Below are 25,809 nucleotides of genomic sequence, written 5' to 3'. Positions count from 1 at the left end.
CCCTGAAACTCACTGGATGTCAGAATTTTTATGAGGATAGGCATTCCTAGGCTGGATATGTCTAGCTTTAATGGAAATGCTTCTGCAGGGTAATCTTGTTGCTTTGTGAATGTAGCATTCTTCTCCTCCTGTCAGTGAACATTTAGATGCTGCAATTCCATCAAGATCAACCAGGAACTATCACCCATGGAAATGTTAATGGATGTGTCCTACCGGGGCTCCTCTCACATTTATAAAAACTGCTGCAAATTGTTGCTTGGATTTCCCTAAATCAAAACAGCCCCAAAATCACTCTATGCGCTAGGGAATTTCTTAGCTCTAGTAAGAAATATTTCTTAGCTCTAGTAAGAAATATTCAAATACATTTGAATACAGAAAAATTTCCTTTTCATAAACTTATGTAGATAGGAAAATATCTTGTCATAGAGGAAAAATGTCTAATAGGATAGCAATAGATAAAACACTTGTGCTATAAAAAGTTAACCCTTTGTCTTATGTCATAGAGACCCTTTTTTAATAAACTCTCAAACCTGAAGTTTACACTCTTCAGTGAAATCCAATAATTTTGTGGCTTTAAAAGCAACAGTTAAAGCATGGTGTAACTATAAACAAATTACAATGGTTTAACTAAATGAAAAAACAAAACTAAAAGAACAACAAAAAGTCTCTATTTGGGATAAATTTCGATCAATCAAGTAAAATAATCCCATGTGATACTGTTTTAATTATGAGGCATGGACTGTGTACACTTGAGAAAAGAATGAACCTGCCAGCCAGATAAACAATTTCTGAAAAACAACATGCCAGAAAATTTACATTCTAGTGATTGAGACGCTCATTACAGTGCTAAAATGTCATGTTTTTAAAATTTCTGATATGAAAGTAGAGATTTTAATCATGACATGATTAAAAGAGGATTTAATAAAAGCTCACCTTCTGTAATGAATTTTATTTTTTTAAGTATTCTCCATCATCAAATAATACGGGTTTTAGAAAAATAAATAGGGTTTAAAGGTTTTCATTTATATGAAATAATCAAGGGATTATAGGCAAAATTTTTAAAAATTTAATCTTTATCTCACCTTCAAGACTTCAGGTCTCCAAGGACTTTATATACTGTGTTATCGATGAGTTCTTTCTAGCTCACTCCCCACTAATACTTCAAGCCTCGACTGGGGAAGGACTACCAATAAAAACTTTTTCTCTGTTTCTTACCTTTTGATGTCCTCTTTTCCTCTTAAAATTCTTGGTCTCCTTTCAACTTGTTTGTCCCTCACTTGCCTCTCTTGGCAAAACCACAGCCCTGGTTAATAGAAACTTCATGTACACCCATGGTGAGATTCAATATGACTGGAATAATCTCACTTTTCCATTGCGAAGGCAAAATACTTGATATTCGCAATTAAAAGAGAAAAGTTTTATTCTGGCTTCTGGTTTCGAAGGTTCAGTCCATGGCTAGCTGATTACAAAGCAGAAATAGGTTGATAGAAAACCCAGTGGGAAAGCTGCTCAGCTCAAGGCAGCCAGGAACCAGATGGCTGTAAAGACCGGGAGAGGGGAAGAGGCCAGGGACAATGTCACATACTCATGGCTCACCCAGATTGACCCAGAACTGTCTCTCAAGCCAGTCAAACTGATGAGCAAGGTGAACTGTCACACTCATTTTATGACCATAGTCTGACAGCCATAACATACTCTTCAATTCTCCATTTGTTCTGGATAACTTTCTCCTTCCCAAATTTGAAATACTTCCATCCCTAAACATATAGATGATTTTGCTTCTTACTCCACTGAGAATCAAATAGTCAGCAGGGAGCCCTCACAGTCCTCACAACCACATCTGTGCGTCTGCAAGCAGGTGCACAGATTACCCACTTGGCGATCTAGATAACCGTTCCTCTCACGGGTCCAGGTAATCCCACCCCTCTCGCCTTGCAGCTATTTTCTCTTCTCGTCCATATCACAAAATTCTCACTGCAGCAGGACGTGCATGTCTGCCTTAGAAACATGCTCACACTTCTCCTTCTGGTAAGACAGGAGCTCTTCAGTCCGTTGCTCTAACAGCTGACTCTCAAAGCCACTTCTTAGTTATCTTTGTGGAAAATTTTTGTTAAAGGAAAACCTATACTCGCCGCATCCAAATCCTTTTGTTCTTCCTCCCCACTACTCATCTGAAATGTTTGTATCATTATCACCAGCAGCATCCACACTGAGAGTCCAAAAGTGAGTCCTCATCTTATTCAGCTAAGCTGCAGCCCTGAAAGCACCTTTTCCTCCTCTGCTTCACTCTCCACTTCTGTGGAGCAGCACAGTAGCTGTCATCCTGGCTGATCCCTCTCATCTCCACAGTCCTCTTCGTAAACTCTGTGCTGCAGGGCCCCAGAGACAGAACTGCTCACCTCCTTCTGACCTCACATGGCTTTAAAACCCCCATATGCCAGAGATAAAGTTGTTTTTCTAGTTCTACATCTTGCCTCAACTCCAATGAGTGTATTTCATCTGAAGGTAAGACAGATCTCTCTAGTTAGCAGATTTACAACTGAATTCTATAATTTTCCTGCCCAAAGTTGGATGCTGTCTCAATTGATAAAAACTACATTTGTAGCTGCTCAGGCTAAAGATTTCTTGGAGTCAGCTTGGAGCCTGTCTTTCTCAATATCAGGTATCTTATCTGTCACCAAATCCAATTAAATCTGTCTTCAGGTACTTCACACCCTATCCACTGTCACCACCTTTGCTGGACACATTTCTCACCTGGGTTGGTGTGGTTTCCCCGCTCTCCCCATGTCAAACCTAGGTATGCTACTGTGTCTCTTCAACACAGCAGCCAGTGTTGCTTTTCATACTAAAGTCAGATCGGATAAATTCTTGGTTCTAATCTCAATGACAAATCCCCTTTCTGTCTGAGAAAAAGCCACTGGTCCTATATGATCTGATTCTGTTCTGCCTATTCTCTTACCCGTGGATCATTTTTCTCACCAGTGTTCCTAAAAATAAGCAGTCACTTTCTTGCTTTGAGGTTCTTACACCTAGCTCTTCCTACTGCAATGCTCTGCTCCTAAGAAGGAGCTTCTCGAAGCATGGTGACTAAGCCAGAAGCATAGGCATCACCTGAGAGTTAGGAGAAATGAAAATTCTCAGGCCCTGCCTAGACCTGCTTTGGCAGAGCTGCAAAGACAGCATCCAGCAGTTGGTGGAGTTGATTTGGACTTTGTGGTGCTGGCAATTAAACTCAGGACGTTGCACATACGAAGCAAGTGCTCTACCACTAAGCCACATCCAAGACTCAGCAATCACACTGTGGCTGGAGATTTAGCTCAGCAGCAAGCGCCTGCCTTGCAAGTGCGCAGTTGTGAGTTCCATCCCCAGTACCCAAGAGGGTGGGTGGAATCACACTGTAAGAAGCCCTACAGGTGTCGCTGTTGCACACTGGAATTGAGAAGTTCAGCTCTAGATATTTCCACAACAGCCCCTCCCTTCCGTCTGTCCTTCCTCAGATGTCACTTTCTGGGAGGCCTGGAATCACCACCCTGGCCAGATTGCACCCATCACTCCTTTCCACCCATTCCTGTACCCTGCTTTCCTTATTCTAGGTTTCATCACCCACACAATCTTCAAAAATACTACAAAGCTTACTTTTCTATCATGTTATTGTCTGACTCACTAGATTATAAATTCTGTGAAAGTAGCTGTTTTTATGTCTCATTCGGTGATAATACTTCAGTGTCTCAAATAGACTCTGATGCAATACAGATACTCAGTGACTACAGAATTGAAAACGGATAAGATAAGCTTAACTATTATGACCATTGAAGACAATCATACAAGCAAGCCCCGGCAGCAGGCCGACAGGCTTCTGATAGTTGGGGTTTGTGAGCCAGGTGCATAACTAACAGGGGTCACTTCCTCTCCTTGAAGGGACATGCAAGAGAAATGCATATATGTACTAACACAAGAGCAGGAAACACTTGATGGGATGCAGGAACTTGCTTTCAGCGGAGGTTGCAGAGTGGGTCAAGCTACTGCACTGGTGGAAGGGGGAAAGTGCCACCGTGATGGTTCCACCTCTGCCTAGGAAACAGCGAGAGCTCCTGGACAGAACTCAAGGCTGGAGCAGCTGCTCTGTGCTTCCTACGCCAACCTCGAGTTTGCTGCAGATGAGAGACCTGAAGTGGCCTTTGCCTTTCTACATGAGTCTGAAAAGTGTCCCAAAGAAAAGCAGTTTATGAAGGGGAAAAGATAACGTGCTAAGTGCTAGTGTGTAACATGCACCACCCACGGCCCAAAGCTAAAGTCTGTGTCCTGTTACTATCAAAATAAGACAGCACTGCAAGTATACATGCAACAGAACACAGAAACCTCTGCACTGCTGCTTCTGCTACAGATTAATACATCCACATTCTTCAGAATACTGAAGAAGTGCAAATTAAATGATTCCTTATTCCTAGGAATAATGCCAAGAAAAATGAGTAAATAAATAAATCAATTTGCTGTCACTTTTACAATTTCAACACAGTGTGTTTCTTTGTGAACATTTAATGTTGGTTCTTTTGCTGCCTTTTAAATGGTCTAGCACTTGTCTCATAAAATAGGCTAATGTAAGTAAGACCACATCAGTGGAGGACTGGAAGAAAAGAACCTTTTGAATTTCTAGCATATAAATGGTGAGTACACTAATATCAGTGTCTTAGAATCTTGATGCTTATTGTATTTGCTTGGAGCAAGCAAGGAAAAAGTAAGTTCTAGGCTGCGGCTATGATTTGAAGTCCCAGAGAGAGCTCCTGAGAATAGTTTCTGCTTTTGTAACAATAGATTTTCTGATGAAGTACACTCTTCCTTAATGAACAGGATCTAGCACTGCATCAGATGCTAGAATCTGACCAATGTTAGGAGCATCAGTTTGACTGTGAGTCGTTTAATAAAGGAAACAAGATATCAGCTGTGCTTTGGCAGGACATAGCCCGAACCATCACGAGAGCTGTCATCTTGGCTCACAGATATGATCCCTACCATGGTACAACTGTGCGAGTTCCCACCAACATCACTGACAAAGCTGGCAAGGAGGCAAAGACATAATCCAAAAGCAGTCGTGTTAGATTCTGCTTCGTTGGAGTCATTTGAAAAGGAAACCAACTTGCCTGTCCGCCCAGTCCCCGCACCCAAATACTATGGCCTAGAGATGAAGCTCAGCAAAGCTATTCAACACATTCATTTCTGAGCAAGCAGAAAACACAAGAAAACAGCAATTACTGAAAGGAAAAGGCAAACCTTTCAAGGCAACGACACAATCAAATGTGCTAAAGCTGACGTAGGGACATTGCTAAAAGTAGACTTCAAATCATTCAGGTGGTTTGTGAAATATTTTAACAGGAATGAGAGGTCACAGTTCAGAGGTAAATGTATTAAAATTTTACTCCATTGAGAATATTGAAGTTTACATATTTGTTAATAAACACAAGTCTACGTTACCCTCATAAACGCTTGATGTGTCCTACAGTTGACTCTTCTGTTCCATACTTGGATGCTGCCTGTGATCACATCAGAAGTGCCATTAGAGGAAAAGTAAAACCTTGATGGAGACTCTGTCTTTCTGTTCACATCCAAACTCATGTTGTAAAACAAAACTGCAAAGTATGGAGACATTGCAATTAATTGTAAGTCACCCTCCAAATGCATTTATTGAGTTGATAATAATTATGTAAAACACTATAAAAACCTAATGCCTGCTTGCTGCTAAGTTTTGGAAAAATTAAATTAAAAAAATTTGAGAAGAGCTCAAAATATAAATTTTAAAAATTATTTTTAAAAAGGATTTATGAAATTCCTAGGTTTCTATTATTAACAATATTCACAGCATTAACTATCATTAATTCTATGTATAAAAGCTTTAAAACCTGCAATATCAAAATTTGTATTATCAATGAAAGCTTTAAATAAGGGTTCAGATTACTTTGGAATTTTTGTCTGAGTAAGGAAATATACAGGTAGAGTTTTGTGTTCAAATCTCACTTGGAATAAGTCTATTTTGTGTTACATGACAAATTTCATATATGGTTAGGTTCATTTACCTGTTTGTTTCCGAAGGATTGCTATTTCTCTTTTAATATTTTATATATAAAGTGAACATATGGTTCATAAATCACATCTATATAGTTTACTGAATCTACTTTACTAAATAAATCCATATATATTTTACTAAATCTAATAATCTGCTGACTGATACTCCTTATATAGAAGCTATAATTCATAAATGATATTTTAAAAATCTTATATAATTCCTGGAATATGCTTTAGGAATAACATTCTTCTGAAAAGATTTTGCCTATTTCAAGGAAACATAACCATTAAACCTGTATTACTCTTACAAATTTCAATAAATCTTTCAATCATTCTTTCATTTAGGAAATAGTAAAGTCAGTTGGCTCTGAAATTGTAACCAACATTTGGTACGAGAGAGAGAGAGAGACAGAGACACAGATGTAGACAGACAGAAGTGCAGAGACAGACAGAAACAAAGACTGTAATTGCAATGGCCAGTACCAATTCATCTTCCTAACTCAGTTCAAAGAGTAAATGAAAAGAGGATGAATAAAAACTGACTCCTGGTAAGAAGCAAAATATTGTGACTTTAGTAAATATGCTTACCATGAGAAATATTTTCCCCAAGGAGTCATTTTATAATAATTGCAAAGCATGGTTCTAAATCAATGGTGGTGATTATTTATGAGTTTCACATTTCTTTTCAACCATTTTAAAAAAATACCTGGTACAATGGAATTGGCAGTTTTGAGGAACACTGATTGTACATGAAGAAAACATCTCTCTCATCCAGTGTGCATCTTTCAGATAATCCATCAGTTTGTCAGTGTTAATTTGGAATCACTCTTGGGTCATGGTCCCCAGGGGGCCTGTTCTCCAGCCAGTAGCCAGAGAATGGCTCGGCCCACCTTTTATGACCGCAGTTCTGATAGGGATTTTACAGATCACTTTTAAGAATTAGTTCTATAAAGTAGAGATACTAGGCTTACTCTGTACATAGCATTAGGAGCTAATTCAGATGGAGACATCTATTACATATCCACTATTTGGTTCAATAAATATTTGCCACCCTTCATGATGTTAGATGATATCAGCCTGCAAGGTCATGAGTACAATCAACGTAGGTCTTGTGGGGGTCAAGAATTTCATGAATTATTAATATCCTAATAATGAAGCCAGGTATGCGGTCTCCAACCATGGGCTGGTTTCATTAGTAGTTATTCTAATGCTACCTTAAATATAACAGTGTTAGGAACAATAATCTGCTGGCAAAAAAGGTAATATTTTAAAAACTCCCAGAACTATAATTTGGTATTAACTAGAATTTTGGACTGGCCGTACTATGCTGCCTTCTCCAGACTAAGAGCTGCCTGCCTATTTGCAGAGAAATGGGCATGATTCTCATGAGCTCTTGCTGGCAGTAAGTTCCTAGATCCATTTATATATATGTATATGACATATCTTAAGGGATTATATATAATTTTTATAAATATATACAAAATTATGTATAAAAATATATATATATTAAAAATTGAAATTGAGGTCTACAGTCTAGTCTTCTTTAATGGTCAAATAGGGTAAAAGGATAGAATAGAGTTGAAAAATCTTGCCCTTCTCATGTCTTCCAGCTTATATCAGCCCCAGGTAGCAAAAAGCTCAGTAATGCTAGAGACATAGCTCGATGATAAAACACTAGCCTAGCACCAATGAGGCCCTGAATTTGAGCCTCAGGACTGAAAAAACATGAATCCTAAAATTGTAAAAATGAACAGCTTGGTAAAGAAGAGGACCTATAGCATCACTCTTTCTAAGGTTTTCACAGATTTAAGAGGGCAAGTGATAGTCTTGTTGTGCTTCCTGCTATAACCCCTAAGCAACTACAGCCTCCCAGTGAGCCCCACCCACTGGTTAGAACAACTTGAAAACCCAGAAACTTGACAGAAAGATGTTTGTAAGTGTGGTTCTCTTCTGCTCTAAGGAGACTTCCATGATGGCAAACAGTAACACCCCTAAAGATGACCATGAGGTGACTGAGTGAATCACACCCTTGGCCAGGCATTAACTGCACAGGGCACACTTACCAATATAACCCGGGACCTCTTTGCCTTTATATGAGAAACAAAGTGTTAGATCCATGCACACAGAGGGCAATCCATTCTCCACACAGTCAAATTTTGTTCTGTTTACTGACTCAGGGTTGCTTAAAGATGCTTCAACAATTACTACTGGTCTTGTCCTGAGAAGGAAATAAAATTAGCCTTAATAATTGCAGTATTATTTCTCCTCAAGAAGATAATTGCATTTGTTCCATGGACCAAGTAGTATCATTAATTTGCCTTATTAGTAATATATTCATACATACTCGATTACATTTCCATGCACAGATTAAGAGACACTTTCATCTAAATGTCTGAAAACATTGACTATCTGATGATTTAATTATATCTATACAAGATGCTAAAAACAACCTAAAGTTCAATAGTGAAGATTCAGAAAGATAATCCTCAAAAAGAGTATCAAGAGGACACTACCACTGCTGCTTTTAGAAATGGCCTCCTCCATCATTTACACTTAAGTCTGTTTGTCATGAATCAGTGAAATGTATCAGGCTTACCTGAGCAACACAGCAGAGTCAGATCGAAAAGCACCGACTGCTATATCTGGATGGTACAAAACAACTCAGATTAATGGTGATCATTAGTCAAAGAGAACAACTTTCCAGGCATAAATGCTAAAACTGCGTATCAAAATGGTATATTATATCAAAATGGTATTTACTGAAAATTTATTAGAAAAGACATGCTAGCATCTGAAGATCCAGTCCACATTTGTCTGAATCTATTCATTGACAAGAGCACTCATCCCCTTCATAATTTTGCATAAATAAACTTCATCATACAAACGTACGCATTAATAATAGGCCTGCTTAAAAAAATTTTGTTTTATGAGCTGGAAATATTAACCCAGGAATTCCTTTGAAACTAAACATTTTCTTCTTTCTTTTCATGATGATATGTCTGATTGATTTTCATGGATGTTTTCAGTTTTTTCAAGAGCAGGGAACCTAAGATTAAGTAACAATGTCAAGCTGAGGAATTACTCAATCATTTCTGACCTGTCATTAAATTCAAGAAAGCTTTTAAAATGCAAGGGAAAAAAGTCACCAGTAAATTGAGGTCATCCATACCAATTTTATGTGTTCACTATAAAAAAGCATTCACAACAGAGTTTATTCCAACTTATGAAATGTGGTAAGTTTTATACTTACCTATATATCCATTATTATCTGCATCAATTTGTCCTGATATAGATTGTCCAAACATACTTAATGATTCACTGATCTGAAGTCCTCCAATTCTCTGAAAAATAGGTAAATTGAGCGGGAAGCAATTTGTGAGCATCCAATATCCCAGAGAAGCAATGGTTTTGAATACAATGGCCCTTCCCCTGCCCTGCCCTGGCATATTTACTGAAAAAAATTATTTCCTGCTTGAAATGGGCAGTTACATTTATTTTGTGACTTAAATTTTTTTTTCCTTGTGAACAAAGAGAAGATTATGTAGTACAGATTTTCCCAAGGAGTTCTTTCAGAATCTGTACTTAGCTCTTTAACCAGCAAAAATAACTATAATCACTCAGAGGAGCCTACTACTCAGATTCCTGGAAGCTGTCTACTGAGCCTGGCTTGTCCCCTGCGTGACAGAACAGCCTGTGTCAGCTCTCCGCCTCCTGTCTCATGCCTAATTTCATGCTCAGATACTGATTTGGACGGCCCACTTATGTCATCCATATGAAGAAAAAAAATTAGTATTTTTTAACCAGATAAGTACACAATTTTCCTGTTAAAAATATAGAATAACTTGTCCATTTTTGTCTAATCGAAAATAACCATAGTAATGTTTCTATTAAAAAATCTCTTTGGAAAAAATCTTCTCTGCATGTGAATGTAGCCTTTTCTGTGCATGGAAATGCTTTGATTTTTCGAGCTATAAAAGTGAAGGCAACATTTCATCAGGAACCTTTAATAAAATGCTATCCTCTTACGTCTCCACACTGGAAGAAACACGGCATCATGTGCATGTTTTTGATCGCCCCGCACAGTCTTTATAAAATACAACGCTGAAGCCAAAAGCAAGACACAAATAATCCAATCCACAAGGGCCTATTTGAAACAGTATAGAAACTGGGTCGAGAGCACAAATCTGATGAAATAGAGAAAAATCTTTAATAGGCTAAAATTGAGATAAGATGGATGCAAAACTCTTATGAAAAATGTTTTCAAGTTATCAATCCCTTAAAGTAAGACCATTTGCCAGTCTCATAAAAACATGGTGAAATAAATGTTACGTGTTTGAAAGAACAGTAATGCACATAAACACGGGAAACACGAGGGTGCCTAAACACCAGGGCTTCTTTTGGCCAGTGCGTGCTGGGACATCCTACCTGGGAGAAGCTTGATGAGATGCCATCTACTCGGCCATTGTAAATGTAAATGGCGCCTCGCAAGTCATCTTCTTGGGGAGCTCCAATAGCAACATCTATTTGAGGATTCAGAGAGTGAAAAAATAAATTCTTGATATAAGGAATGAACTTTGAAACCTAACCTTCATGATCCTTAATTCACATAAGAAAGTTCCCTTATAAAGAGATACACTCTTCTCAGAAAGACAAAAAAAGTACTACCATCTTCAAGATACAAGATTGCAGAATAGTCTGTGCGTAGCGGGAGGTTAAAGGACCACCAGCCAGTTCCTGGAGTCTACCCCCAGCTCTGCACTGTGCCCAGCTGTGTGCGAAGGGCCCATTTCTTAGCCTCACCTATACAATGGGGTCATAGTAAAGTCCTCGCTCAGGAAAAAGAACAAAATTTATATAAAGGGTTTGGAATAGTGTTGGGCTTGCAAGTTATTATCTATGAGTAGTATAGCTGCTCAAATCTTGAATTTGCAAAGTTATGTATAAATTAATTTATTCTCCAATGACAATGATTAAGGCATACATTAGGGATTTCAGTATATAAAAACACAGGCTATTAGAAAATGGATCTGTGCTATAAAACAGCAATGCAGCACCTTTATGAGTTTATTGAAATTCCTATCAGATAACACAAGAGAAAAAAGTAGATCAATTCATATAAGAAAACCCAAGACTAAGCAAAAATGGTTGCTTAAGTGCTATAAATACACAGAATTAGGGAGAAAAATATTCTACCCTGTCAAATAATTTCATTATTTTATCATGTATAGTGTCTACCTGAGCATATTAATTTCTATGTAATGTTTTTAATTATTTTGAGCACACATAGTTTGTTTTCATGATATTACTTATCATCTGTCAAATCTAAAACCCTCTAAACAACTGTAATGGCAATGTTTAACTGCTAGGGCAATGGAAATAACATAGTTCATATGTAACTATATTAATGCCATAAAAATTTTAAATGCAAGTGTTTCTATTTTAATCCAAAAAGAAATACCAGCTGCCAAGATTTACTTTGTTTAGATACACTAGGCTTAAGCCTCTTTTGACTTGTGTAAACCATTTTAAAATTTCATATAAAATCTCATAGGCGAATTTTTGTATACACATTATATTTATTAATTTGTTCACTCATGGGTAACTACTGAGCACCAACAATGGTCCAGGTAATTCAGGGCAGTCCTAGAAAAAGGAACTCAGTCTCTCAGGGAAGAGGCGCAAGGAGAGAACAACGCAGCATCCCCAAAGGAAGTCAGGAACATTAGGAAAGGCTTCTCAAAGAAGTGGACATGAGGTGAGAGTAGAGTGTCATAGCCAAGGAAAGAAAGGGAACCTGCAGTTTATTCAAGAGGCTCTGTGAAGGCTGGGGAGTCAGGGAGAAAGCATTAATCACGGCTACTGCCATGGATGAGCCGCAGCCAGATTAGTGCAGGTGATTACAGGAACACAGGAGGGGGACAGGAAAAAGGGAAGAGGAGGACGACAATGGGTCATGGTGCTGGCGAGACATCTTATGACCACTGAAGAGAAACCACTCAGCAATCTTACTAGTGCAGAGCTCACACTTCTACCACGTTCTAATCCCGAATGACTACAACTCTATAGTTTGATTCCTGACTACAATACATTTAAAAATAGCAACCCTGGGTGACACGAAATCCTTATAGTATTGGCTATCGCACCAGTGGTCTAAATTAAAGTATCTTGACATGATACAGATGGCCCAGTCGAGCGGAGAAACCCTTGCCTTTAATTTCAACACTTTGGGAGGCTGAAGCAAAGCAGACAGAAAATTTAAGCCTAGACTAGGCAGTTTAGTGCCTTTTGGGACCGTGTCTTGGGAAAAAAAAAAAAAAAGTCTGCAGATGTAGCTCAGTACAAGGGACCAGATACCAATTTCTACTGCAAATGGGCAGAGTAAGTGGGGACAGGAAAAGACAGATAAAATAAGACAAAAAATAAGTTGAGCCTTTTCAGTTACAATTTAAAAAAAAAAAAGAACCAAATTTCCTTCCATGCAGAAGGCATTTGGGCATATTCCACCTTTGACTAATATAGACCCACACCCCTTACTTCCTAGAATTACACCTGTATAATGTAGTAGCTGTCGTTATAGAAATTAGTACATTTGGCATATATAAATACAATAAGATACTTTTCCATTCCCCTGCAACTCAATTTCTCAATTTGGGACACAGATACAGAAGATGAGATGTTTGAAAATCATTGTTATTTTGCCTCTAAGCATCTTATTTATTTTATTATGTTGGTACAAATCACAGTGATTACTAATATAAGCATAATCACCACCTATTTCATGTAGACAATGCAGCCTAGGCGAGGAGCTTTGCACATATTTATGTGTATAACTCTCACAACTGCTTCAAATACAGTCAGAACTTGGAACTGATTTGAAAGTCATTTGAACTTGGTACCCAATGCATTTTGCTGAGAGAATCTTGTCCCAGTTCTTGTCATACAGTACTAAAAGTTCACAAGATAAAAGCTGTCAGTGTTGATTGCTTCATGACTTAACTTGTTACCTTTTCCAGCCAGAATAATGTGCTTAAAGTCTTCCTCATTTTGGATGCTTGTCAAAAGGGAACTAATTAACAATGAGTACAAAGTACCACTAATCAGTATTTTAACCCCCACTTTACAGATTAGAAAACTGAGGCGGCAAGTCAAGGCCAGGATGTGGGGCAGAAGTGTTTTAAACACTGCGGTCAGGCTCTAGAGCCTGTGTATTCCATCTCCATGATACAAAGTCATCCAGAACGTGGGTCAGCCCCAGTGTTTTCCATCTTAGCACCTGATCCAGGTATGTGTCAAAGCAGCATTCACTGTATGATGTGATGATCTGTCAATATTCATGTCAAGAGCACATAAAACATGGCACTTCACAGTTAGAGAACCTTAAAGCTATATGGTTCTGCTTTAGAAATTCACACGTAATCTAGAAGTCAGGAAATGAGACTGGGGTTCATGGAAAAAGAAAAGTTAAATGAGTGTGCAAGGGGGTGCGCTAACATAGTGTAACAGCCATTTTTAAAGGCACCTAATATAACAATTTTACTTATAATTAGTGATGCTTTCAAATCAATGAAACAAGGTGTATTGAATATCATCTCTTACTGAACAACAGTAAAAATCAATGCTCACAATGAGACAGTCAGATGAATACTAGAAAGAAAAAACACAGGGATCATCCTGGCTCCATTTTTAGTAGAAAGGCAAATACAAAATCCCAATTATATTCTCCTCCATGAACCATTTTAAAAGCGGAAATCAAGTATCAAATTAGATACTTTTAATTACCTTCAAAGCCATCACTGTCAATGTCACCAAGATTAACGATAGCTTCCCCAAACCTTGCAGCGTATTTGTCACTGCCAATGAGTGGCGTTTCCATTTCATTCATTACTGCTCCCTAGGAAGACAGGGAGAGGAAAGGTGTCATTATTACACTCCCTGACAACTTTACACATGATTTACTGCTGTAATTGGATATGGATTTTTTTCCTAATGCACCAAACAAGTTGGACAAACTACAGACTGAGCTTTAGTACACATGTCTCAGTTCAATTCGATAAATATTTATTGAGTATGTCAACACACATTATAGTATGATTAGAGCACGCAGAACATAAGAAATGTCAAAGTCATGATCCCTGGCTTTGAAAATCCAATAAGTCATTTTGATAATTCAATTTAACAAATCTTTATTGAGCTCTTACTAAAGACAGTGCACTATGTAAAGTGAAGCGGAAAAGGGGACTGGCAGTGTGTGCATCAAACACTCCTGCAGCCATGCCAGTGACTCACACGTAAAACTGCTCTGCAATTATATGAAACAAGGCGGAAGTCCGTAATGCAGACCAGCAAAGAGCTTCGATAATAACAGGAAAGATAATCTAGAAGAGATTTCATAAAGAACGTAGCACACAAGGTGGCTATTGAAAGGTGTAATTCTGTTTGGTTATTTTATTTTATTTTGTCTTTTTGAGGCAGGGTCTCGCTATGCAGTTCAGGCTGGCCTTGGGCTCACTTTGTAGCCCGGGCTGGCTTCGATCTTGCAAGGATCTTCTTACTTTAGCCTCCTGAATTCTGGGATTATAGGAGTGCACCACCATGCCTGGCCCCAAGAAAGATACAATTCTGATATACAGAAACAATTCCAAAGGAATAGTACATATAAAGGAATGAGACAAAAAGCCAAATTGTAATTTAATGGACTGTGAGTTGATGAGGGCAGAGAATTTGTCCATGTCTTGGTGTTCTGAGATGGAATTTCACCACGTAGCCCAGGTCAGCCTTGAGCACGCTGGGCAGCCCACGCCAGCTTCATGGTCCTCTCGCTCATCCTCCTGAGTGCTGGGATTCCAGGCATGTGCCACCACTGGGAAACTTAATGCTATGATCAGCAAGGAGCTATTAGAGGTTTCCTAGTGGAGGAGCAACGTGACAAGATGGCCTTTCAAACCTTATTCCAGCAGCAATGGAACTGGATTGGTCCCCTAGTATCTCAGTATTTGGAAGTCACTATGTTTAATAATGTTGCAATAATGAGCTGTTGTCATAACAGCTATCGGCCCCCTTCACAAACTCTGGTCATCTCAAGTCCTCCACCAGAAAAAAAAAATCACACAGAATTATAAAAACCTGTTTGCCATTTTCTAAACACACACAGTTTTCCCTGAGTGAAGTGTCCATCACCTCTATTTCTAACTGAAAAATTCCTCTTTGCATCTTGCTCAAATACTACTTCCTCTGGGAAACCAAAACAAATCACTGCTTCCACTTTTCACGTACTCTGCAAGCATCATTTGCCACATTGCATTCCAGTGCTCAGTCCCAGGCTTGGTGTTTTCACCACACCTTGAGGTGCTGGGAGGTCAAGATGAAACTATCCCCACTCCTTTCATAGTCCTTGATCCACCCCATACACTGTCATTCACTTTATTCTAAACTAATGAAGATGATGGAATCACCTCAGAGCTGCAGTCACTGACATTCAAGCAGCAGGGGACTGAACCCCAGGAGCAGGAGAGAGGACAGCCCGCTCCCGGGGAAATACCAAGGTAAAGTGAGAAGGGTTCAGGGCGGCAGACAGGTGCTGGCACAGGACTCCCCGGAGGAGAGTGAGGAGCAACGGTGATCACTCTTCAAGTATCCTCCAGGCCCAGGGAGCAGTCATCAAGCATTCTCTGGGGGCCCCTGAGAGCTATTTTAGTAGAATTAGGTGCAAGCCAGAGTCACTCAAGTATCATGCTTGCTTAAGTTCATTCAAAAATAATTTTGGAGCGTCTACTTGTCCAAGAATCTTCCCAGCTCTAAGGAAACAGCAATAAACAAGACAGATGACACCTTTCCATGTGGAGTCTACACTCCAGTAGGACAGATGATAGCAAACCAGGTAGATAAATCTATTATGCCACTTAGTGGTTGGTGCCTCCAGCTAACAAACAGAAGGGGAAATGGGAACCAAGATCACTAATCCCAGGACTTGAAAGCTGAAACCAGTGACTAAATTGACTGCAGTGTTCAACAGTGGTACCTCCTGGAAAAAGTGAGGGACGAACAGGGGTAGTTACTGGGCAGTGTCCTCCCTTGCTCTTTAAACCAAGGAGCTCTGCCTTTATTTTTCATACTGGGAAAGTTTAAGATTGCAACAGGAAAAAAAATGTTATGCTGCTTTATTTTAGACATGCATGCTGCTGTTTGTCGAAAAAGTTCAGTTGCAAACATAAAGAGAAATCTGCAGCACCAGGATGCAACAACTATAAAACTATCGATATGGAAATGTAGAAAGTCTACGCAAGGAAAATTATTGTCGAGTACTTCTACTAATGCGATTCAAAGGACCACTGTGTGGATGATGTTCTTTTACTCTTAAAATTAGGTTTAATTGCAGCCTAGGAAATCCCAATGCTTCCCTGAATTCCCTACTCTATATTTAGAACTCTGAGAATTCCTCGCTTTCTAAGACTAGAGTGTTCTCCCTTAAATTGTACAGTTGAGTCTGATGCTTAAACTTATTAAGTGTTCTGAAACCACTGATTAAATAAGATTACAAGCACTTTCTTAAGGCAGATTTTACTTTGTTGAATCCTAATTAAGAGACACTGCGCCATAAGAAATGAACCAGTTTTCTCTCAAGCCTGCTTTTATTTTCAAATCAAGAGAACAGGGCGAGGGCATCCCTTTAAGACCCTATGATTTCTTTATCTTGATTTAATGTCAAAATGGGAAGTTGTCAAGATAAAACCAGCACAATTCTTTAAATTAAATTGAGACTTCAGTTTCTACTCTAAAACATGGCTCATGATTTAAAACTGAACCACTGTCAGTAACTACCTATTTAAATAAACTAGGATATTCATTTTGAAATAAACTGTCAAATTCATTTTTAAAATACATTTTAAAAATGTAACATGCATATATTATTCATTAACATTTTATCTAAACATCTCTAATCAAAATATTTAATTCTTGATCTTCTAGTAACATTTTATAATTTATTAAATTATGTAAGGACTTCAACTTTAGAAACTTTTTTTAAAAAATCCTCATTTTGAAGGGTAGCTGTCATTCTTACAAATTAGAATTATGTCAAAATAAAACTAAAATAAATTTTAATTACTTGACTGAATACACACAAGCTGTGAATACAGAACACAAGTATTTCTGGAATACCCAAATGAAATAGCTGCCAGTTCATCATGATGCTCCATTTTCTTTTTTGAGTGCATCAATACATTATTAAAATTTTTACTTTTGTTAGTAAAATAAGCCTAAGCATCTGTAATTGCAGAATTCTGGAATGAGAACAGTTTCCATGCCCAGCATAGTTCCACGAATGGCTCATGGTTTGGGGTAGTGAGTCACACGTACCGTGCCAGAGTTGATGAACACGAACACTCTTCCCTCCTCCCTGATGGTGCTGTGCATGGGTGCTCCCACCAGCAGGTCTGAGAAACCATCTGCATTGAGGTCCACGGCACATACAGAAGCTCCAAAGTAGGAGCCCAGCTGTCCAAAGAAAACCGTATCTGGTTATTAAGCAGCAGGGTTGTTCACAGAAACCCGCTACTATACCAAAGGTAAAGACATATTACCTTTTTACCTTTCATTTCATGTATGATACTCAGTTCTTTTGCATCAATGCTGAATATATAGGCCTGTAATTGAGGAAAAAATTATAAGAGTTTATATTGCCATCGAAGTCTCTTATTAACAATATATTCATTTCTGTTTGCTCCAAATGTTAACTCTCACCTCAAGTAGCTGCTCAAATATAAAAATATTGAAATTTACTTAATATGTCAAATATTTAAAAAATATTTTGAGTAGTACAAAAAGATAGGGATTCATTTTCATATTAATATGCCTCATTTACAGAACAAACCTTTCAGGAATTATTTTATTGATACCACAGATGGCACAGAAAGTGTGGCTTGATCCACTGTTCAAGTCAAGGCACATAGAGATTGGCCAATATACACATAACAATTTAGCAAAAACAAGAACCAGAAATAACATTTTTCTCCTTCTCATCTTACAATAAAGCATGCTGCTACTCCAAATTTCTTTCAATAAATGTTATACAGTAAATCTATTCCCTGGACAGTTTTCATTTTATTTTTACAATTTACTTATAGGAAAGAAAACCCTTGCTTGACTTATATAATTTTCCATAAAATGTTTGCTGCTAAATTTCCTTTAAAACCACAAATGATTCACATATTACAATAATGCAATACAGAGCTTATTGTTCTAATCTTTCATTATTTTTGGCAGTTCTTTTGGTATTTATTACCTCCTGTGATTCACTGGAACCTTTTGGAAAACAATAAAGATTAAAATGTGGCTCTTACTTTCCCAATTTGTTCATGCTGAGGGGCTCCTCCAACCACTTCTGTAGTATGCTGACCCCGAAAATGACCAGCTCCTACTGAGTACCCTTCAAGAAAGGGGAGAAAAGTGTGAGCATCATCATTTTATGTGGATAAAGCATATCCCAGTCTACTCAGAGAACTGAATGAGGCTGAATTCAAAATGACTAAGCAGAATTTTAAGCATGCTTAGCATAATGCTGAGAATTCTCCTTATGTTTAAAGCAATTTTGATAGATGTGTTACAAAAGCAATGTGGGATTTCCAACTCCCAGAAATTGAAAATGTTACCTTTAAATTTGGTTTGTATAGTAAGAGTAATCAGTTTCTAGAATTGCAACCAAAATACTTGAGTATATTAAACATTTTAAGCCTTAAATAAAATCTTCCCAATTTTCAGCTCTTGCACATGAAATCTTCCTATTGTCATGATCTCATGATGACACAAATGGTGAATTATTTTAATTTCATGTGTCAACAGGCATACTATCAACTTTTTTAAACAATACCCGAAGAACTGCTCCATTCATAAATAAGAAAATGTTGAATTTTAAATGAAGTTCTCCTTGAATGGAAAAAATACTGCCTTTTTACTATAAATACTTCCATATAAAACACTCATATTTGAAATACATACAGTTTAAGTAAATGTATGCTTTTTAAGGAAACATAGGAAAACTATTTAATAGTAATGGGAATTAATGGACCAAATTTTTGTATTTCTGTAGAATAATCAAGCATGAAATAATAATGAGGAGGAGGAAGAGAATAATGGTGATGAAAACAGTTAAACTCCAGAAAACAGTCAAAGGCAAAGATCAGTTAGCAGTTTTTGGACTCTGCTTCACAAAGTTCCCCTTTACCTAGAATGCTGTAACGATCCCATCAGTTTTCACTGGATCTTTTGAGAGACCACACCTACTCATGCATACATGGTTAATGAGTTAATATATGTAAAGCTCTTAGAAAAAGTTCCTGGAATACAGTAAGCACACAGGTGTGGCTAGAAATAATTAGTAATAAATTAACCTATAAAGATATGTACAAGTTTGTGTTCTCTCAAGTGAAATACAAGAAGAAGACTTTCCCAGGACCTCTAGTTGATTACAAAATGATTGCAGTCTTATAGGTCAATGTAAAATAAAACATTCACTAAAATTCCACACTTTTTATATTTTTCAATTGTTCTATATGTTAAATTTTTTCAATTCTTCTATATGTTCAATTGTTCTATATATTTTCAATTTTTTATATGTTCTCAATTGTTTCTTTACTTGCTATCCACTAGCCATGTACAACTGGTTTTTTGCCATGTATAACTTCTGAAACTACAATATTCTTTTTTTTTTTTAATAATAACTAGTAACTGGGCAGGAGATGTAGCTCAGCAGCATGGTGTATGCCTGGCAAGCAAGAGGCTGAGAGTTCAATTCCCAGTACCAAAAAAACAAACAAATAAATTAAAAGTAATTGGTAACCAAGGCACAGAGGATTTGAATTCTTCAATTTATACAATACCTAAATAGCTTCCAAATTTGACTTGATTCTGTTTGTCTAAGAAGGCTTTGTATTTGTTTGTAGTTATGTTGTAGACAAAAAGAGAACCAGTCCAATAAGATGATCCTGGAGCTCCCATCACAATTAAATCCTGTAAGGAAAAAGAAAAAAAAAATACTTAACCTCATTTAAAAGTAAACAGTGACATAAATAGGGAAGAGAACACACTTTGTAATACGTTGCTGAAATATGGACATTTTTTCTTAATTTAAAAACATATGACCAAAAACAAAACAAAACAAAACAGAAGTAGACTAATGAGTTCCCATCTGAAAACAGATTTCAGAGGAAAAATTCTAACACTCTGTCTCCAAATTTACTTCAAATTTAGTGGATTTGAAAAGTCATAGGTAGACTGACCAACCAGTGGGGTAGGCTTGTGCAAATAAGGCAACACGATTGCTCCTGAAGAAAATTATATGTGATTTCCCTAGTGCTCTTCACAAACATGATCATGTATTGCCGGAGAATGAGTGGACTCATTTCAGTTTGCAAAGACCATTGATTAGTTTCCTGAAAATTTCAAGACTAAAACATTTTTAAAAATCTAGTGGAATGTGGGGCCTGTTATAAACAGGAATTGAGGAAAAAGAAACAGAAGGTTGGAATGAGCAGGTCCTTGTCTTGTGAGCACAAAAACTTGTAGCAATCAAATTTATTATATTTCTGTACTTTCTAAATCTTGAACTTTCAGTGTAAATTTAAATACAAAGAAAGCATTGTTGTAAGTATTTTAAAAATATGACATTTTAGAAAAGTTATACACCTAGAAGTTGATGGAGTTGCAAAACATTCAGGAACTCATGGCAGATTTTTAAGAAAAATCAAAAGATTTGGGAGTTAAATAATTGTAACCTTTCATAGTATATCATTAGAGTTCTACAAAAAAATCAGTTTGGGGAATATATTTGATTTAAGATATTAACATATTCTTTAATATGCAACTTACTATAATTTAAAGAAAAATGTGGATTAACATTTATTTCCTTCTCTCCTTAACTAATGAAAATAATACACTTGAATAGGTTATTTTTATCTAAAATAACAAAAATTAAAAATAACTACTTTTGATTTCCATTAAAGTATTGATAAAACCAGTAAATTTTAGTATAAATTTTCAATGTAAATGTTCACTGATGAGTGATATAGCCAGAAAATATTAATTTTCTCAAATTATATGAGGAATATTGAGCAGTAAAAATAGAGCAATAATACTGGCAAATTCAAGAGACATTAATTATTCAGATTGCACACAATTTTTACTTCAGTGTGCCACTGGTCTTCTTAATCTTCAGATGAATTAGACATATATGTATATATATGTAAACATTCACAACAACTATATCTTAAACTACTACCTCTGTGAAGAAACTAGATATTCCAGCTTGACATGATGCAAAGTTTTCTCCAAATTTTCTTACATAATCTAAAATGCAATATAAAAATGAGTTGGGATTACACCTTTAGGTAAAAAACATAATGTTCCACAATTGTGTTTAGAAATCCTTACAAATATACCTTTTAAAGTCTACATTTAGTACTATCCCGTTTCAAAACAAAGTAACTTATATAATCTAAGATTATAAAACTCTCTCATGAATCTTCAAAATCACCATGAAATGGTCATAAAAACAATTCTCTCTGCCTCTTCATGAGAATACGCAGCTCACACTCAAAATATTTGTCAAATGAGGAAGATGGGGATGGGATTCGCAGTTGGACCACCATTTATTTTTCATTATATAAATTTAGGGTATACAGGGGCTGGAAATTTAGCTCAGCGGCATAAGTGCCTGCCTTGCAAGCAGGCAGTCGTGAGTTCAATCCCCCGGCACCGATTAAAAAAAGGAAAAAAACATTTAGGGTATACAACTTTATGTTCTTGCACAAGTACATGGTAAAATTATTCAAGCAAATCAACACACCCATCTCCTCATGGTGACTTGTGTGTATGGTAAAAGCCAGCCAAATCTGGTCTATGGTAAATCTGCAAGATACACGGTATATTAAACATGGTCCATGCTGTGCATTAGCTCTCTAGACTTATCCTATGTAACCGCAACTTTGTGCCCTTGGGCCAGCATCTCCTCATCCCCACTCCCTTCCTCACCAGCCAGCCGCCTTCCTACTGATACTATGTGTTTAACAATTTTTCATTCCAAAAAGACTATGTGCTATTTGTCTTTCCCTGGTTGACTTAGTGCACTTAACATAACATCCTCCAGACCCACCCATGGTCGCACGTCAGATTTTCTTCTGGCCAAATACTAGTGTGTGTGCTTGTATGCATATACAAGTGCATGCACACACGTATCATAATTCTTTTCTTTGTCAGTGATGTCACAATGAACTTAGTGCAGATAGAGCTATGTGGCACTGACTTTATTTACTTTGGCTCATTTGATCATTCTGTTTTTTTAGTATTTTTTTCTAATTTACATTCCCGCCAACAGTACAAAAATGTTCAAATTTCTTCACATTCTTTTCAGAGCTTATTACACATATCTTTTTGATAAACAACCACTTCAATAGGTGTGAGGGGACCCTCTGTGGTAAGATTCCCTAATGAGTAGTGACATTTTCTCAAGTAACTACTGACAATTTTGATATTTCCTTTGAAAAGAAAGCTATTCTGTTCTTTTTTGTCAACTTGAGCGCCTTATATATTTCAGATGTTTTAACCGTTTTGTCAATTACATATTTTTCACCGTTCTGTAGGTTTCCTTTTCACTCTGTTGTTTCCTTCACTGTGTAGACTGTGTTCCATTTGTTTATCTTTGCTTTTGTTGATTTGGTGTGATCAACAGAAAATCATTTTCCACACCAATATCAAGAAATTTTTTCTCTATGGTTGCCTCTAGAGTTTATGGCTTCGGGTCTTATATTTTCTAATTCTATTTAGAGCAGGTATTTATCCATAGTGTAACAAGTGTTTTTTAAATGGTATTCAGTTATTTTGCATGTGGTATCCAATTTTTTCAACATCATTTATCAGAGAAATTATCTTCCCAAGATTTTCCCCGGCTGAAAATAACAATCAAAATCCAAGACACAGGGACTCTTATTAATAAGCCCTAATGCAGGCTTTCAGGGGTAGAAGGACACAGCTTTGCTTCTTTTGAAGAACTGACATATGAAAATCATGATCACGTTTTTTGGGCTTTGAGAACCAGAAAATTTAAGAAAATTGTTATTTGATTTATATTATTTCCCTGCCCTCATTTTCCACTTATACCTGATCCTGTATTTTACAATTTTGGATATGTTAGCTTTATGCCATTTTGAATTTTTTTAAGCAAAAAAAATTATTCTGTGAAAATATTTAAAATTATGAACCAATGACTTCTCAGCAAGAGGTTTAAAAATGTACAGAAACTTAGACTATTTTACTGCAATTGATAATTTAATATTTACCTTTCCTACATTTACATCTAAAGATAAAATAGAAATATTTATGATACAAGCTTCTGGGGACATCAGCAAAGATATCAATATTATTAGAGTCAGTAACTGAACTGAAATATTTGGCCAAATTTTTGCAGGTTAACAAAAATTTTCTGTGGTTGCTGGGGTCTTATTTCTGTATTTTGTTTATAAAATTTGCATTCATGTTTTCCTTAGACTCCTAAAGACACAGAGAGTTTTAGTCTGGTTGCAGGTATTATTTTAAACACTCGGAGACATTCACCATAAATTTGGTCTTCTGTGTTAACATCCACTTCTGCACATAATGCATAGCACAGAATTTCCACGGGTAAGATCTTTTACATTTTAGGTCCAGTCTCTCACTACTTAAAGAAACACACATGAATTATAATAAAAGAGATACAGTGGGAGAGATCTGCTTACATTTATACTTGAAATATCTGCATTACTCCTAGAACCTGGAGTTAAACCAAGAAACCTAACCTTTCTGCCTCCAATCAAACTTTTCAATGTAATTTGGATTTTAAGTGTCCTATATTTATTTGGTATTAGACTCACTTATACTGAAAACAGTAAATTAACTGAAGAAGTGGATAATTACCAACCGCCTTCCATAATTATTCAAATGAAACTGTAGAATTTCTATCCCCAAAGCACAAACTACTTATGATAACTAATGCTACCTGAAATTGGATAAAGAAATACTTGGTTAAAAACAAAAAACAAAAAGCTACTTTGAAGGTTTCTGTCTTCCTCTCTAATCATCCAACACTGAAAATTTCAAACAACCTGAAAGGCATTCACTTCCTTCTCTTGATGTAATTGATATCAAAATCAAACCTCACCTTGGTAACAGGGAGCCATTCTTTTACTGAGTTCCGTCCGTAAATCAGAAGGCATCCCATAGCAAACACCAGTAGGGAGCTTATTTTCATTCTTTATGTAAAATATATTTTTCCATCTGTGCCCACAAGTCTGAAAAATAAGAAGTAGACCAGATGATGCGAAAGTTCCACCTGGCGTATCTAACTTCAGAACTGTCCACTGGGTCAATGCCAATACCTACCACGATGGATCCATTTTCGCCTGGCTGTCGAGAAAGCGTAACTCCCAGCCACTGATTGTCCCTTTCTTCCAAACATGTCTTTCCGCAAGGTTCTCCAGTGGGGCTGCCTGCGGCATTTGAAAGTTTATCGTCAGTTTCCTTGAAGACAGTATTTTTTACAAGCCTAAAGGAATTACACCTGGGCAGTTATGACCCCTGTTTTTCCTTCAACTACTTCCTCTTCATCTTACACTCGGTGCACAGAGTGTGGGAAATACTCTGCACTGACATAGTTGGTGCACTGACATAGTTAGTTCCTCACACAACGTCACTTTCGTTTGTGAAATGGCCAAGTTGTAAAGAGCCGGCAGCAGATGCATGAGCAGACAGACAGGTAGGACAGAAAGCCCTGTGAAAACCCAACGGGGCTGTGCAAATACAACCACAGCTCTGAGGCTTAGAAAGCGGTTTGCACTTTGTGTTAACCATTTACCTAGCAATGTAAGCAGCAGCCCCAGAGCACTTTCCTCAGTGTTTCTTGTATGGTCCTCAGCCACTAAGGCAGAGTTTATTGGAGCTGGAAAGCAAGGTCAAGCATGCAGAAAGTGGAACGTACAATTAGCATACTAACAATGCACAGCGTTTAAAATGAACTGCCTTTACATTCAGTGGAATGTGACTAGTGTTTTCAAGCAGATAAAACGATCTGGGGAACCACATTGTTTTAGTAGTAAATGAAATCCTTCAATATGCACTTAGGTAAATGTAGGAATAGCTCCAAAGTCAAACATACATAAAATATTCATGAATAGCACAGTACTTTTATACTGTAAAGTGATCTTCAGTGATAATTTTCATCTGTTGACAGGACTACTTTATATCTGAAATTGTATTAAAATCCTGTATTAAAGTGATTTCAAATAAATTATTTGGGATAATAGGATGCCATATTGTAAGTCTATCTTTACAAATGTTTTCTCTATGTCATTAGGCACGTTGTCTCCTGTAACTGTGAACCCCCACCCCTGGCCAGTGTCCTGGGAAGATCTAGAATATCTAATCTACTAAGGTTAATAGTTTGGAAATGAAATTGTTGGCATCAAATCTCCTGGCCAGGAAAGATCTTAAGAAGTATGAGAAAGTATGTGTGTTTGTATACGCTGTCTGTCCTCCAAAACCATTCGGGAAGAACACAACCCTGCACACAGCTGAACTGAAGGAAGGTTTCCAAAGTGCTCCTCTGGAGTCTGAGCCAGTTGGTCCGGTGGAGTCTGACTGCCCAGGTGGCCCTTATGAGTAGGAATGCTGCCGTCACAACTGAGTGGGTGATGCTTTCTAATCAGACTTCCTGGAGAATCATCCACCCCC

The 25,809-nt window shown here is 37.2% G+C and overlaps 1 protein-coding gene across 3 annotated transcripts in view; it reads right to left on the bottom strand.

Moving 5' to 3' along the window:
* The window catches only part of Itga4 (integrin subunit alpha 4), a 72,443-nt gene that overhangs the window by 28,956 nt on the left and 17,678 nt on the right, over positions 1–25,809 (bottom strand). For 2 of the 3 annotated variants that reach the window (XM_063259392.1, XM_063259393.1), the window contains 13 exons: positions 24,463–24,569; positions 24,242–24,371; positions 21,329–21,396; positions 19,932–20,061; positions 18,396–18,481; positions 17,637–17,699; positions 17,413–17,550; positions 13,837–13,948; positions 10,483–10,577; positions 9,308–9,398; positions 8,654–8,699; positions 8,121–8,275; positions 5,470–5,624 (listed from right to left, as the gene is read on the bottom strand). In XM_063259392.1, the coding sequence (XP_063115462.1) occupies positions 5,470–5,624; positions 8,121–8,275; positions 8,654–8,699; positions 9,308–9,398; positions 10,483–10,577; positions 13,837–13,948; positions 17,413–17,550; positions 17,637–17,699; positions 18,396–18,481; positions 19,932–20,061; positions 21,329–21,396; positions 24,242–24,371; positions 24,463–24,569 (1,376 nt within the window). Of the gene's footprint in view, positions 1–5,469; positions 5,625–8,120; positions 8,276–8,653; positions 8,700–9,307; positions 9,399–10,482; positions 10,578–13,836; positions 13,949–14,092; positions 15,852–17,412; positions 17,551–17,636; positions 17,700–18,395; positions 18,482–19,931; positions 20,062–21,328; positions 21,397–24,241; positions 24,372–24,462; positions 24,570–25,809 lie in introns of those variants that run through there. The other variant, XM_063259394.1, reaches the window with a different exon arrangement.

The sequence above is a fragment of the Cavia porcellus genome, unplaced genomic scaffold, assembly GCF_034190915.1.
Source record: "Cavia porcellus strain 051 isolate PalLab524CR breed Dunkin Hartley unplaced genomic scaffold, mCavPor4.1 scaffold_12, whole genome shotgun sequence".
Classification (NCBI taxonomy): domain Eukaryota; kingdom Metazoa; phylum Chordata; class Mammalia; order Rodentia; family Caviidae; genus Cavia; species Cavia porcellus.
The sequence above is the reverse complement of the archived record's forward strand: the minus strand, read 5'-3'. Positions and strand labels throughout refer to the sequence as shown.